At 31.2% G+C, this 16,273-nt stretch overlaps 1 protein-coding gene across 3 annotated transcripts in view; it reads left to right on the top strand.

Annotated features, from left to right (window-relative positions):
* The window catches only part of LOC142352042 (uncharacterized), a 128,596-nt gene that overhangs the window by 93,689 nt on the left and 18,634 nt on the right, over window positions 1–16,273 (top strand). For all 3 annotated transcript variants that reach the window (XM_075404387.1, XM_075404389.1, XM_075404388.1), the window contains 3 exons: window positions 1,792–1,989; window positions 3,011–3,146; window positions 5,471–5,612. In XM_075404387.1, coding sequence (XP_075260502.1) covers window positions 1,792–1,989; window positions 3,011–3,146; window positions 5,471–5,612 — 476 coding nt within the window. The remainder of the gene's footprint in view (window positions 1–1,791; window positions 1,990–3,010; window positions 3,147–5,470; window positions 5,613–16,273) is intronic.

Genomic DNA, 16,273 nt, shown 5'->3' with positions numbered 1-16,273 from the left:
TTATTATTATTATTATTATTATTATTATTATTATTATTATTATTATTATTATTATTATTATTATTATTATTATTATTATTATTATTATTATTATTATTATTATTATTATTATTATTATTATTATTATTATTATTATTATTATTATTATTATTATTATTATTATTATTATTATTATTATTATTATTATTATTATTATTATTATTATTATTATTATTATTATTATTATTATTATTATTATTATTATTATTATTATTATTATTATTATTATTATTATTATTATTGTTATTATTATTAATAGCCGCACGGCGATAGCTGGCGCTATTATTGGCCTTCTCTTGGTTTTTTACAATTCAAAGAATTTGAATTGTAGTGGGGCGCTGTCTTTTTTTTAAGATATGTTCACACATTTTCATGATTTTTGAAGTCGAATTGGAGTGGTGATTTTGGTCACGCCGAAACAAGAAATGGAGCAAAAAAGCGAGCGAGTGGTTTCGTGGCGTGAATTTTTTTTCGCTCTGATTTTAAAGTAGAGTGAGAAAGCGGTTTTTGAACAAAAATTCGGTTTCTCGGTAGTGATTTTTTGTTCACATGCGGCAATTTCACTCTGATTTTTACTGTTTTTTCGATTTTTTGGATAGGATTTTTTTCTAAATAGTTTTCCCAATCCATTCACAGCTCATTCTAGGCCTAATTTTTTTGTTTGAATTAAATTTTATTTTCTCGCTAGTGGTTTTTTTGTTCACATGCGGCATTTTGACATTGATTTTCTGTTTTTTTCTTATTTTTTTGGTTCTCATTTTTTAAAATGGTTTTCTTAATTAACTCATATTCCATTCTAGGTCTAGTTTTTTTGTTTAGTCAATGAAAATTCTTTGAATTGTACATCAGGACTTGTCCTGCTATGTTTATTTATTTCGTCGTAATGATTTTTGGTACGACCATATGACGTCACAGCCACTTTTTGTTCATTCGTTCATGCAATTTCAACTGAATTGCATGCGTGACGTCATTTTTCGCTCTTAGTGGAGCGAGTTTTTTTGTTCAATCGCGTGATTAAATTTTTGGTCACACTTGACTTACCTCACTCTCAAAAACGACTTCCTCACTTTGAAATTGATTTTTTACTTTAATTCAAAGAGATAAGGTCAAATGGGTGTTTGTCACTCTAAATGAAGGTTATTTGAGAGCAGCTAATAGAGGCAGCGGAAATTTACAGATTTTTAGTCAAAATATAACATATCAGCCTTCAATGAAAAGACAATTTTTTTTGGTCTGTCTTTTTTACTGTTTCTTTTTGAGACTGCCGATCTACGAGTCTATTGCGGCTATTTTCTGGCAATCTGCCAGCTATGTTTATTATTATTATTATTTTTATTATTATTATTATTATTATTATTATTATTATTATTATTATCATTATTATTATTATTATTATTATTAATAAGTTCTCATGTAATTTCGGAAATATTTGAAGCTGAATGATAATTTTAGCCATTAATGATGATGTGAAAGTAACAGAAAGCTACAACTTTGTCCAAAAAATTTTATTTGAACAATGATATTGTTGACGAGCTAACAAAATGCATTTTTTTCCATTCCTCTTGAAAAAAGATCTACTGGTGCGTTGAAACACACAATACCACAAGAAACGAGATGTCATGAAAGATCATACAAGAATATGAGTGTCAGATCTTATAAGATAAGCGATTGTGACAAGATTCTTGAAAGCTCTTAAAAGATAGGCGTGTAATTTTGACAAGAGTAAATTTTTTGATTTTAAAACTGTTTCAGCCAAGAGAATAATTTAAACACGGAAGCTGAGGCACAAGACGAAATGGATTCTGGAGGAAGAGAAATTGGAGGCAGAGTAGGCGATTTGGATCCCTTCTCAGAGAGCCACAATGACCTTATCGCCATGAAGTTGAACACTCTTGAAAAACAGTGGAAGCGTCTATCGGACAATATCCAGAACAACGTTAATGTCAAAACGTAAGGCCACAGATTTACGAGCATTTAGCCGTACTGACTTTTTGAAAATAATTTTTGATACCAGACTTCACTGCTGTGACGTAAGTTTTGTGAACTGTGGGGCTTCTGTTATTACGAGAAGTTACATGGGTGCTTTTATTTAGCATAGACTAAACGACTTCTTTAAGCAATTTATCAATTGGTTTCTATATTCTCAAATCAATACATATATTAACACTCTTAAAAATCATTAGACGTTCTGATTTTTTAATGAAAGAGCAAAGGTGAGAAATTACTTTTTAAAAGAGCTATAACAGAGTTCTTGCAATGTCAGCATGAAATGATACCAGTGGACAGATAATTAGGATCATTCGGTTCCACCTTTTTTTATATAGCAACGAACAGCTTGTGCAATATCAATCAATAACCAGAAGTTTATTTGTAGATTCATGTACAATTTTGATTATTTCAATATATAATCATGATTGTTCTGAAGGCATGTTATTTTTAACTTTTCGGTAATATTATTAATTTAAATGTTTGAAAAATATATATCTGCAATTATTTTTGCAAGGAATTTTATAAAATTTCGGTCTAATTGACACGTTGTTTACTATTGCGGAAGTTATTTTCTCCAACGGTGGACAACATTGATTGTAGGGTCAACAGTGACTGTGTTTCTGGGCAACATCGACAAGATATTGTCACTGTTGTCCAAGGTTGCTCAGAAACAGGTATCTTGGGCAACAGGAAATACAGTCACTGTTGTCCACACCCAATTGCAACTCTGATCTTAAAACATAGCTGTGGAAGATCTTTTCGGAAATTTTCTACTAAATGAAATCGATAAAAAGTGCTCTCAACGCAATGATCAATAGAAATGGAAAATGGGGTATCCGACTTCTTAAGAAAAAAAAAGATTTAACTAAGAAAATGTTTTTTTTAACCCCCAACATTTTTATTGAACTGGATGTTTCGGCTTGTTTGAACTTGATCGGATTCCCAATCTATGAAAATTTGCACTGATGTGTTCACATTTCAGAACAGCGTGCTGTGAAGAGGTATTCAGAGGAGCCTTTGACATTGGACTGCTCATTCTATTCGCACACAGGGTCGGGTTACCCATTCACGAACCAGTTTTTGCCAATAAGTTCTCAGATGAACTACAAGCCATCAAGGTCAGTCTCACTTCTGATAAATGAAGAAATCAGTCCAAAAGGGCTTCCTCATAAGCCAATCTGAACTACATTAACTCCTATTCTACTCGGTAGAATTTTTTTTCACGGTAGAATATGACTATGTATAATTGACATTTTTACACCGCATATAATGATATACATAAATTGGATAGTAAATGGATTAGACGAAAACACATTTAGTACAGAATCACAGTAGTTTGTTCACGCAAAAGTTTGTTTATTCTTAAAAAGTTAGCTTGTTAACGTTAAAGTTAGTTATTGTTTATTTGTATAAGTTTAGTCTATTCTGAAAGTTTTGTTTGTGTAAAGTCTGTTCAGTTCCCAGTTTGGTTCAGGGTTAGTCTGTTCTTGCGTCGGTTTGGTCTGGCCCAGGGTCTAGGTTTGTTCAATCTAGCGCAGGGTAGTCAAAATCTGTTCGGTCTGGCTCGTACCTGACTTTGTTCTTGTCCCCTCTGTTCGTACGGTCTAAGTTCGTCTGGCCCATACCTGTTTAGGTTCGGATGGGACCTCATACTGGTACGGAAAAGAAACAATTAATATTAACCTTTAATGACTCAACCTTTTACTTTGAGGGAAATCTATACCTTTTACTTTGAGGGAAATCTATAAAGTTATTGACAATCTAGACAACAACAAAGCACCAGGGCCGGGATAAATTAATGCTTGGGCATTGAAATCCGGAAAATATGCCATTGGGACGCATCTTCAGATTATATTTAACGATTGTATTCAAGAGAAAAATTTTCCAACAATTCTTAAGGATGCACACATCACGCCAATTTTCAAAAAAGGAAATGCTTCTGTTTTAACTAATTATCGTCCAATTTCCGTAACACCAACTTTTGCAAGAGTTTTTGAGAAACTTTTACTTAATCAGTTAGTAGAAAATCTTGGAAAGTTTGCGCTTTTGAACAAAAAACAATTTGGTTTCCAATCCAGAAAGTCGTCTACTGATGCTGTGCTTTACTTTATTGAAGAAGTAATAGGAAATACGGAAGATAACAACGACACTAGTGCTGTGTTCTTAGATCTTGCAGAAGATTTTGAAAAAATATTAGAACAAACAGACAACTATCTGACAGAGAATAAACTCACTTTAAATGCCGATAAAACAGAGATGTTGTTCTTTACAAATCATACTAATTCGGCTCCAGAGTTTTCTTCTAAAGGCGAAGTTATCAAACCAGCTCATGCTTGTCGTTATGTGGGAGTACAAATTGATTCAAACCTAACCTTTGAAAATCACCTGAACTCCGTTTTAAGCAAAATGGCTAATGCAATTTGTTCTTTGTATCTTGTAAGAAAAAAAATTCATTTGAAAGTAAGAATTGATGTTTTCAAGTCAGTTGTACTCTCTCATCTTTCTTTCAGGGGAGTTTTCCTTCATACTCTTAGAGCAAAAAACATAAACCGCATAAACAAGCAAATTAACTGGGGAATAAAAGTTTGTTATTTTTGACAAAAATTTGACCACTCCATTGATCTTCTCATTAAGGATCGTATCATGCCAGCCGAATTGTTTATCTCAAAAGTTAGCCTAATCAAGCTACAAACAGATATCAGACACTGGGAATTCTCCGAAAATTTTAAAATGTTTACTAGTCGCCATAACGCTAGACAGAACAAGAGAACAAATCAAATTTTTATAAAAAAGAAAACGAAAACGAAGCCGAGTAACAAATATTTAATCTTGAAAAGCGTTCAAAAATGGAACAAATTGCCCTTCTCAATGAGAACTTTTAATAGTAAAACTTGCTTTAAAAATGTTTTAACCGAGTTTTTGCTCGATCAACACAAGAGAGTACCCGTTAATAGACAAATAGGAGCCTTCAAATCCTATTTTTACCTATGAGATTGAACAGCCGCAATTTGAAGATTGTTATATTAATAACAATGCTGATTAGTTTTTTAAGCATTTTAAAGCATGTAGATATCTAACCTTAGGGTTATATTCTGAGTATTTTACATGTTTCAAAAAAACGTAGGCAAACCATTGTCGTGCAGGAGCAGAAGTACCTTAAAATTTGGTCAGATTGAGATTTAAAAGGAAGCAAAGTTCTTTTTATCATACATATGAGCTTTAATTATAACTGAAGCCTTCATTTTCGTATTGAGTCAGACCTCAGGCCAAAATTTTCCACACCTTGCCCTCAGACACTTTTCGGTCGCACTTCTCGTGGTATCTAATTTGACCCAAACTACATGTTCTCGAAAAGCATGATGTGATGAATTGCCTGGACAATGGTCGCAGAGTGGTCTGACCAGAAGGTGGTGAATGTACTGGCTTTATATTTATGTTTTAGGAGTTGTACGATGAGGCGATAGGGAGGACAGTTGTCAAGTGTGAGTCTGTAGTGAACAGATACAATGACCTCTGTGAGAGAGAAGTTCACAGACTCAACTCCATATTCAACACTGTCATTCAAACACACCAGCAACACAAAGGTATTATGCAACTGTTACCTCACCACGCTACTGTAAACTATTTATAGATGAACATGATAATAATGGTAATATCAAACGGGCCCATATCTGTCTCTGAATGGCAGAAAGTTCTATTTTAGACAAACTTGTTGTACAAAAACGGCCAGGCATGCAAAACCTATATCAGTCTGCTAGTCTCTGAAAGACTTATCATCTGCTAATCGAAAGTTTATTTTCAAACAAAAGCAAGCTTTAAAATTTTTTCTCAAAACATGCATTTAAGGATTGAGCTTTACCAATTTGTTCAACGCCTCTTCGCAGGAATATGAAGACTTATCTGACAAGAACAAGTGTTTTTGAGAAACTTTACATTCAGAAATTAAGAACTCTCAATGAGTAGTGGAAAAAACAAGGAAATGAAACACCACTAAAATTTTGTTTTATTTCCTAACACTATCACAGGGAAACCAGCCACCAGCAAAATTTGTTCCATTCTCCTAACGCTAATCGCGCATGTCGAGCGGGAACAAATTTTACTGCTTGCTGGTTTCCTTGTTTTATCCACTACTACATATTCACTCTAAGTCTAACATTAAAATATGAAGTGTTTTAATTCTAGAAAAAAATAATATACAACTCACCAAAATTTTTGTTTTATTTCCTAACACTAATCACAGGAAATTAACCAACACTAAAATTTGTTCCTAACATCAATCCACGAAGTGGTTGGGGAACTAAGACCGAAGGTCCTTACATCAATCACACATTTCGACTAGGAACAAATTTACTATTGGTTTCCTTAACCAAACACCACTCAAACTTGATTTATTTTCCTCACAGAAACTCGGAAAGGAAACACCACTCAAACTTGACTTATTTTCCTCATAGAAACTCAGAAAATAAACCAAGTCGTCTGCTATCTGCTTTCCGTGTTTTATCCACAACTACAGCCACCAATAAAATTTAACCCCTTCTCCTTACACCAATCCATCAATAAAAAACTACATGACAGATAAATTAATATTATACTTATAAACATGCTCCTTGAATTGATTTCTAGTTAGGCCATATCTGTATCTATGAAGATAAATACACAATCTACACTTAGCATTTCTAAATCTATAGTAAGAAATATGTTTATTAACCCCACACATACAACATGTTAAATATAAATTCTTATCATTATAATGTTTTCCTAAATGTTCAATATAATCCTTTACTTTGACTACATTCTCACACACATAGCAAGAATATTCTAATTCTTTACAATTATCACAACACTCTTTCCAAGGCTTATTTTTACACTTATCACACTTCATTTTTTACTTTCGAAAAATTATTTTTTCCATAATTTTCCCTAACAAAATACACCATGTCTCACTCAACAAACAGTAATGTAAACATTTGTGATATATGTGATTTATCCTTTGGTTCAAGGAAGGATTTTCTCAAACACACTTTAACAAACCAACACCAGAAAAGAGCTAGGGAAATTATTATGGATCTTGATGAAGCTGAAACTAAAACTAAACCTAAAGCCGAAGACAACATCTACACCAGAATTAAATCGGCGAAGCCGTTTCACGAATATGAATGTAAAGAATGTCATGAAGAATTTAGGAATCAAATAGCTCTAACTACTCACTCATATAGTCATAATCGTAAGTATCTAGAAAACACAGAAGACTTTGATATAAACTCCAGTCAGAACATGAAAGAATTTTATATTACTGATAAAGGGGGGAATTACATTAAAGATATAGATGAAGCAACTAATTACTCTTTAGAAGAAATTAAAAACTGCTACCAGTTTCGTAGAGTTAAGAGTTTTAAATATAAGATTACAGTCGAGTGTGATTATAAGAAGAGAACCAAAGAAGACGTTAAGATTGCAAAAATATTTTTCAATACTGACTACATTAATAATAATGCGATTTATGAAAATGGAGACTTCGCGGATTGGCTAAACTTCGAAAAGGAAACATATGAAGGTTATGGTTATGATTTCGAGTTTCTTGGAATAAGAAGTATTCAATTAAACATTGAACCAACTAAAGCATCTATTGGTAGCTATATAGATTTACCAGCTGATCTCAAAAACTCTAAATCGATATTAAATATACGCAATTCCAAATACAACTGCTTGCAACTAACTGTTACTGCTTGGCTATATCCAGTCATAGTTAATGCAACACGTGAAAGTAAATATGTAGATAAACTAATTGAACCAAAACAACAACATGAAGATGACTTTGGATATATATTAAGAATACAGAAATTATGCAATATTAATATTTGGTTATACACACCTTGTGGTAACGGTAAAATAGAATTGTTTAAACAAGTGGATGATTTTAAAAAAGATAGAAAAGATGTAAGAATACTAGTTTGGAGTAATGGTCAAATAGAACACTGTGCTCTAATAAAAAATATAGAAACCTTGTTAGAGCGACCAAATAAAAATAACATTAAATATTATTACTGTGATAGATCTACACATTGGTTTGAATCAAAAATTAAATATGACAAACATGAATGCAACAACTCATTCAAACCAGAGATTGTTAGAGATTGCTAGAGATCTATTAGAGATAGAAACAGAAAATAATTTCAAACATAATGAAAAGATGATATTCACAGAAGAAGGTAAATTATACCATGAAACTAATAACACTTGTCATATCTGCAGCAAAACATGTATTGATAAAGTAAGAGATCATTGTCATGAAACTGGTAAATATAGAGGACCAGCATGTAAGATTTGTAAAATTCCGTATTTTAGGAATTATACCAGGAGCATATGAATTAAATGAAATAGCAGAATTAATAAAAGAAGAAACTAAAGGTAATGTCATAATAGAAACCGATAAGAATACAATGAAAAGTTTAATGGAAGTAAAACAAGGTGCAATTAACTTTGACATAGAAAATTCAATAGCCCCATTACTAGGACTATCAGGAACCTGCTTGGCTTGCCACGAGCAGAGCTCGTTCGCAGATAACTACGATATAATATCAACCATCTTATTACCATCACTATTAACACTAATTACCTTTCTAGTTAATACTAATGCATGACATATAACATCTGCAACTGCAACACTAAATTTAAAATTAAGCTGTATTGGTTGTGGGCCTATATGATCACTTTGATATCTAGTATCGAATATATATATTCTATAATTACTTTTGAATGTTCTATGATTTATATATGGTTTTATATTATGTGGTAGCCCATTATAATCTTTATTAACGCTAACAATCTCTTTAAAAGCCTCATTATAATTATTAGTGCCATAATTAAAATTCATTCTATCCTCGGGATAAAACTCACTACCAATCTTACAATAAAATTCAGTAACATTCATTATATCAAATGTACTTGCATCATGAGTTTGTTCATTAACATTATTATTTTCAAAACCAACTGTTATATATTGTGGTCTTTCCATACCACTTTCCATACCTAGATCAAACAAGAAGTTATTAGCATTGGGTACATTCTTATAAAATGTCTTTCTTTCATAATAACTGAAGTCTATATTATTCTTTTTATTTAACCCTTTCTGCACAATAATTCTATTATCATTACTAGGATCAATACTAGGTACACACCATGATATATCTCTACTTTCTATATTACCATCATTAGCTACTGCATCAGCACCACCATTAATTCTATATAGAGCTCTATCATTATTATTTCTTTTTAATATTAGTTTAAATCCTAAACCATATATAATCTTTTCTAAATCATTTACAAAACAAAATAGATCACTCATCTTAACCATCATATACATATGACGTCGTTCTGCAGCAATATGGTCACCTTTAAGTTGACTATCTCTATTACCTTGATTTCTAACAAAACCACTCTCATATTCATCATCAGTACTAGTTATTAACTTATACATCAATAGATTAGGATGACAATGATCTATATATTCAATAGTCCTACCACCACTAGTTTCAAGTTTATTAACTGAACTAAACAATGCCATCATACCATAATTAACTAATCTGATATTAGCATTATTAGCAAATACACCACCAGCATCATCTGATACAACAAACTCTATCTCTAGATATGAATCGTGTATATTTAAATGATTCTCTTCTCTATTGAGAATGATATTAATATTAGTATTAACCGTATTCATTGTTGCTAGATTATTAGGTTTATATTTTATAATCTTACTTTTATGTATATCATTATTATAACCATAAGTTGTATCCAAATTAAAATCCATTTTTATTAGATAAAAAATGACAGACAAAATAATCTTAAGAGAACTACAAAAGATACATGATACTTTAACTAAAACAAAAGAAGAACACACACTTAACTTTAGAATGATAAAGCCTACAAAAAAAATAATTTTAGTGAACCTATACTTAGAACATCAAAATTAGGTTTAATTAGATTATCAGTTTATAACTCAGTGTTTAATGTGAATAGAATGTACAATCAACTCATATTTGATACCCAAGGTGAAACATGGTCAAATACCCGTATTTTAGGTATTATACCAGGAGCATATGAATTAAATGAAATAGCAGAATTAATAAAAGAAGAAACTAAAGGTAATGTCATAATAGAAACCGATAAGAATACAATGAAAAGTTTAATGGAAGTAAAACAAGGTGCAATTAACTTTGACATAGAAAATTCAATAGCCCCATTACTAGGATTTAGAAAAATAGTTTATAATAAAGGTAAATATACATCTCAGAAAATTGTTGATATTATGGGTTTTAGTAATATTAACATTCATTGTAATGTGATATCTGGTGTTAAAGATAATGGTAAGGATACAGACATATTATATATTTTTAATCTAACTGAACCACCAGGTTACTTGATAAATATTATACCAACTAATATCTTATATCAAAATGTAACTAAAGATAGAATAGAATATATAGAGTTTCATATTAAAGATGAGCATGGAAGACCTATAGGCTTTAATGGTGATGTATTAAGTTTTACTTTGCATCTGGTGTAACCAGCAACAACTTCGTTGATCTAATATAGTTAGCAGACGAAGGTCTGTTTGATTTAGTTACAGACTTAGACTTAGACTTTACTTAGACTTAGGCTTAGACATAGTCATAGATTTAGACTTAGACTTAGACTTATCTGCGAAGCAGGTTCCCTGATACTTAAATTAAACTACAAAACTCTCCGATCCCAATTAATTCTTAGTTTACCATTAATATTTTTATTTTTAGTTATATCAATGACAATGTAATTATAAGGCACTTTCCATGCCTTATTATATATATTAGCAAAATCATTATAACTAAGTTCAACATTATTAAAGAAATCTTTATATATCGATGCTAGGGCTTTACCTCTCTGTTCAAATAAAATAAATAGATTACAGTTCTCTCCAACACTCTGTCTATGCAGAGAGAACAGGTTTTGATTAAGATATATCTTTTTACAATTTTTATGTCTACCTCTACAAAAGTATTCGTTAATAATTGGTTCTTTGGCTCTAACATCATCAAATATCATTAGTTTCTTTAAGTCTTTGGGTAGTTTATCAGGAGATGGTAAATTTTTTATATCTTTAATAAATTCTACATCTGCTTTGCCATTATCAACACCTTCATCTGCGAAGCAGGTTCCCTGATATTGATCACCAGTAGGACCAATGAGGTATAGCTTATCAAAATATATACTAGCTAAAAATAGTTTTTTTTATTAAGAATGTCTTACCACATTCACTAGGACCAGGTATTATACATCTAAAGTTATCTGGGAATTCAGCTTCAGTAATTATATCATCATCATTTAGCCATGATTGTAGATCATTATTTATATTAATAGCAATAGGATTTTTATTTCTCGGGGGTGATATATCCACCTTATCAGAGAACCTGCTTTGCAGATCGGTGAATTTGCAAAACAACTCTGTTGAACCGCTTCGTAGATCATTATCTTTATCATTATCATTATCATTATCATTATCATTAACATTATCATTATCATTATCATTATCATTATCATTATCATTATCATTATCATCATCATTATCATTAACATTATCATTAACATTATCATCTGCGAAGCAGATTCCCTGATTAACATTATCATCTGCGAAGCAGGTTCCCTGATTAACATTATCATTAACATTATCATCAACCTTATCATTACTACAACCTAAACAAAAACACTCATTATACATTCCTGTATATTTACATTGATTAAATAGAATATTCAAAGCAGTGTTAATTCTAAATCCTCTATCAATAAGATAGATCATGTATAAACAATAAGCCCCACAATAAGATTCATCATATTGTTGTATTCTTTCATCAGAGCCTAGATCAACATATTCTTCTAAAAATAATGGTGGCGTCTCAACACCAAAACTATCAAAGTAATAAACAGGACCACCTTCTCTTCTTATAACTAAAACCCAATGTGTACCTTCAGTTGGATGTAGATTTACAATAATGTTGAAGTTAGGTTCACTGATAGGACTTCGTCCATGTTTCACCATCGGGGAACCCGTTTCGCCGATACTATCTGGAGTTTGATCTCTCATTACAATTTCGATTGGTGTTAGACTTATATCTTTACCTATATCTTTTATTCTGATATCACTCATAGCATTATTATCAATATTAAATTTATTATTGAATTCCTCAAAAGTTAGGATAAGTATTTTTTTAAATAAAAAATATTATATTTATCTATGTTTTCTTTCATAAAAATGGAGACAGGTAGTGTGGTTATAATTTTTATTTTCTTAATTATAATTTGTTTTATAATATATGATTCAATACCGAGTGAATACGCAAAACTAGAAGAAAGCTTTGGCGGATTTATGAATAGGAGTCTAGTTAGATTTGAATATGAAAAGTCACCATTACACACTATTGTTTATGGTGGAACTGGTACAGGTAAAACATATTTTATTAGACAATACTTAAAATTATACTCAGTCAAAGATCAAGATCAAAATGAAGATCAAAACCAAGATCAAAATCAAGATCAAAACCAAGATCAAAATCAAGATCATAATCAAGATCAAAATCAAGATCAAAATCAAGATCAAAACCAAGATCAAAATCAAGATCAAAATCAAACTAAAAATATAGTTATAGTGTGTAAAGATGACAGAGACTGGATAGATCCCGAGACTAATAAGTTTTATACTGGGTTTAATAACTGTGATATAAATATGATCACAAAAAAACAATATGCAAAAATTTCAAAATTGTGTAATTGTTCTTGATGATATGGGTGATAACTTAAATAAGGATATAGGTTATTATTTCACAGAAGGAAGACATTATAATATTCAAATGATTGTAATGTGTCATAAATCAGCTCAAATAAATAATATAGCAAGAATGAGTTGTGATACTATTTATTTAACAACTTATAATGGACCTGATCTATTTAAAAACTTTGATGAAATATATAAATGTGAACATGACTTTAGTAAAATAATTAGTGAGTTAAATAGTAACCATTATAATCGTACAGATGGATTGGCAAATGAACTTCGTTATGGTATAATTAAATATAATAAGAAAGAAAATACTTTTATTATTATTAGTAGTAATAGAACAATGATATATGATTCAAGAGTTGGTTTCCTTGATTTAAAAGCTCTCAGTTTAAAAGATGAGTTAGGAAGAGAAGATATAAATAAACTTATAGCATATATGAAACCACTCATGATAAATGCAACAGATAGAAATGTTATTAGTCATGATAATTATCAGTTTTATTTTAATAAACTTCTTACATTAAAAGGTTTTAAAATACAAAATGATGTTTTAACTCAGGAAGTGGTTAAAGCAAATGGTCTTAGATTATTTTCAACTATTTTAGGTATTATAAGTTCAGGTTTAATGATATATAATTTCATGAGTCCTGATATAACAGTAAGAAATGCCGGACATGTGGCAACTGCAGCGAGTACTATGTTGAATAGAACAAGTACATTATTGAACTATGGATTTGGCAGAAATCAAGATCAAGATCAAGATCAAGATCAAGATCAAGATCTGGAACATGAAAGGGAATATATAGATCAGCGAAGCTGTTACACAGATCTGCGAAGCAGTTACACTCATAAATATACTGGAATTTTAAATAAAGGGGGACGAGAGAATTTAAACAGTCTTTATGTAAATAATGAAAAATTTAGAAATGAAATTATAAACTATGTTAAAAATAAAATGCAATTAAACCTTGAAGCAATTTTAGATAAGAGATGTAAAACTAATATACTCAATACGTTAGGAAATAAATATTTAGCAGAGTGTATCAAATCTAAAGATAATACTAAAGATGTAATTGAAATCTTGGGTAAATATGTTGAGGGTAATTGAAATCAGTGAAACTGCTTCGCAGATTTGACCAATTATAAATGGTTATAAAATGTTTAGAGTGTAACTACAAATGTGGAAACATTGCTTGTTTAAAATATCATTACGAATCATGTCATAAAGAAAAAATTGATAAATGTATATGTGGTAATATAACAATAAGTGCTATTTGTGCTAATGATTTGTCTCCATGGGGTTGATCTTTAAAAAATGAATCTAGCTCTAGTTCAGGTTTTGGTTCTGGTTCTAGTTCTAACTCTAGTGCTAGCTCTAGCTCTAACTCTAGTTCTGATTCTGTTTCTAGCTCTAGTTCTAGCTCTAGTTCTGGTTCTGGTTCTAGTTCTGATTCTAGTTATAACTCTAGTTCTAACTCAGACCCTAACCCTTACTCTAACTCAGTCCCTAACCCTAACCCTAACCCTAACCCTAACCCTAACTATAACTCAGAAGTATTAATCAGTGAAAGGGACGAAGTCCTTGGTACCCCAACTGCTACGCAGATGGACCTTCGGTCATGCTACGCCATCAGAGAAGCTGTTCCACAGATCAGAGAAGCTGTTCTACAGATCAGAGAAGAGGTTACACCGATGGTGAAACATCTGCGAAGCAGTTCCACTGATGGACGAAGTCCTATCCACGAAGTGGTTTCACCAATCAGAAATTGTAATAAATGTAATTATATAAAACCACTAACTGATTTTGATGAGAGTAAGTATACATGTAGAAGTTGTACTTCAGCTAAAGTTAATTGTCCATATTGTGCTTTTATTGTGAGATATGATGGGATACGAGCACATGTAAAGAAACAACATCCAAATGTAGAATTAACTAAAGGATTTAGTAGAAATCTGCGAAGCAGGTTCCCTGATCTGAGTGGGAAAAAGCAAAGTTCTAGAACTGTAAGTCCTTGAGTCAATAAACAAGCTGAAGATCTGGGAACCAGCTTGGTACACCACGAACAAAGTTCGTTGGGTACCATGACGAAGTCGTTCACTGATAGTTGCTCATGTAAATATTATGATTTTGTATTATTTCTTATTAATAATGGAATAAATATAGAAAAAGTAAAAGAAAATATAAAATTATTGAAAAGTATAGATAATTTGAAATGAATATATATATATATATATATATATATATATATTATAAATACAAAATGGAAATGAAAAGATGTTTAGCTTGTAGAAAACAGTGTCATAGTATAGGTGATTTTGTTAATCATGTTAAAAATCCAAATCATGATAAACAAATTGTTTTATCCTTTTCCAAGTATGTGGATACCCCTAAGAAAATAATAGACTTTATAGATTAAAATGGAAATATAATTGCAAAAGCGGGAATGTTAAGGTATAGCCCAGACCCTATGGCAATAATGATGGCTGAGATGATGATATATAATATATTAACTACTAAACCAGCGGATGTAATACATGAACTATATTAATAAGTAGTAATATAACAATCATTTTTTTATATTTAACTGTAAATGTTATAATTTTGTATTATTTCTTAATAATAATGAAATAAATATAGAAAAATTTATAAAAAGAGGGAATCACTCTTTAAGAGTGAAAAAGAGCTATATTTCTACTGGGGGATCACTCCGAATAAGAGTGAATCACTCTTAAAGAGCGAAATGTAAATTTTGTATTTTTTGATTGAATAGAATGTAGTCGAAGTAAAGGATAATATTGAACATTTAGGAAAACATTATAATTGTGGTGAGACACCTACTCACACTGCAACCAAGACCTACAAGTATTAATATGAACTCGTACAAAAGACTATTTATGTTACTATATTATAAATGTTCGTAGTTGTAAATATGTTACACGCTCTGTTACTTCAATTACTGGTTGTACCAGTCATCATTCGTATGCTCCAAACGGAGCGCAAGTGAGAAGCGCACATGGTGTCTAGAGAGATCTCAAACAAGTAAAGAGAAAGTTGATTCTTATCGCGCTAGCCTTTTACAGCCTTAAGCCTAGCAATCCAACAATCTGCACAACGAGACTTTGTGCACACAACATGGCGCAGTCAGCAACTGCTGTAACAATAGCACGATCCCCAGTGGGTATCCCATTCTTCTGGGAAACCGGAGTCGAACCCCCAGTGGAATGGCCCATATGGGCAGCTACACTAAAATTGGCAATAATGGCCAAAAACTCTATAAACGTGGACTCACTACTGAAACACAAACCAGACACAAAAGACTTGACTTATCCTATAGAACCGACATACGAACCCCCAACTGAAAACGAAACACAGGCAAAACACAGAGAGAGAGACCGCCGAAACAACAAGCGAAAGGTGGACTGGGACAACGA

This window comes from Convolutriloba macropyga, chromosome 13, assembly GCF_964194025.1.
Source record: "Convolutriloba macropyga chromosome 13, txConMacr16.3, whole genome shotgun sequence".
Lineage (NCBI taxonomy): Eukaryota > Metazoa > Xenacoelomorpha > Acoela > Convolutidae > Convolutriloba > Convolutriloba macropyga.
Note: the sequence above shows the minus strand (reverse complement) of the source record. Positions and strands in the feature narration are given on the sequence as shown.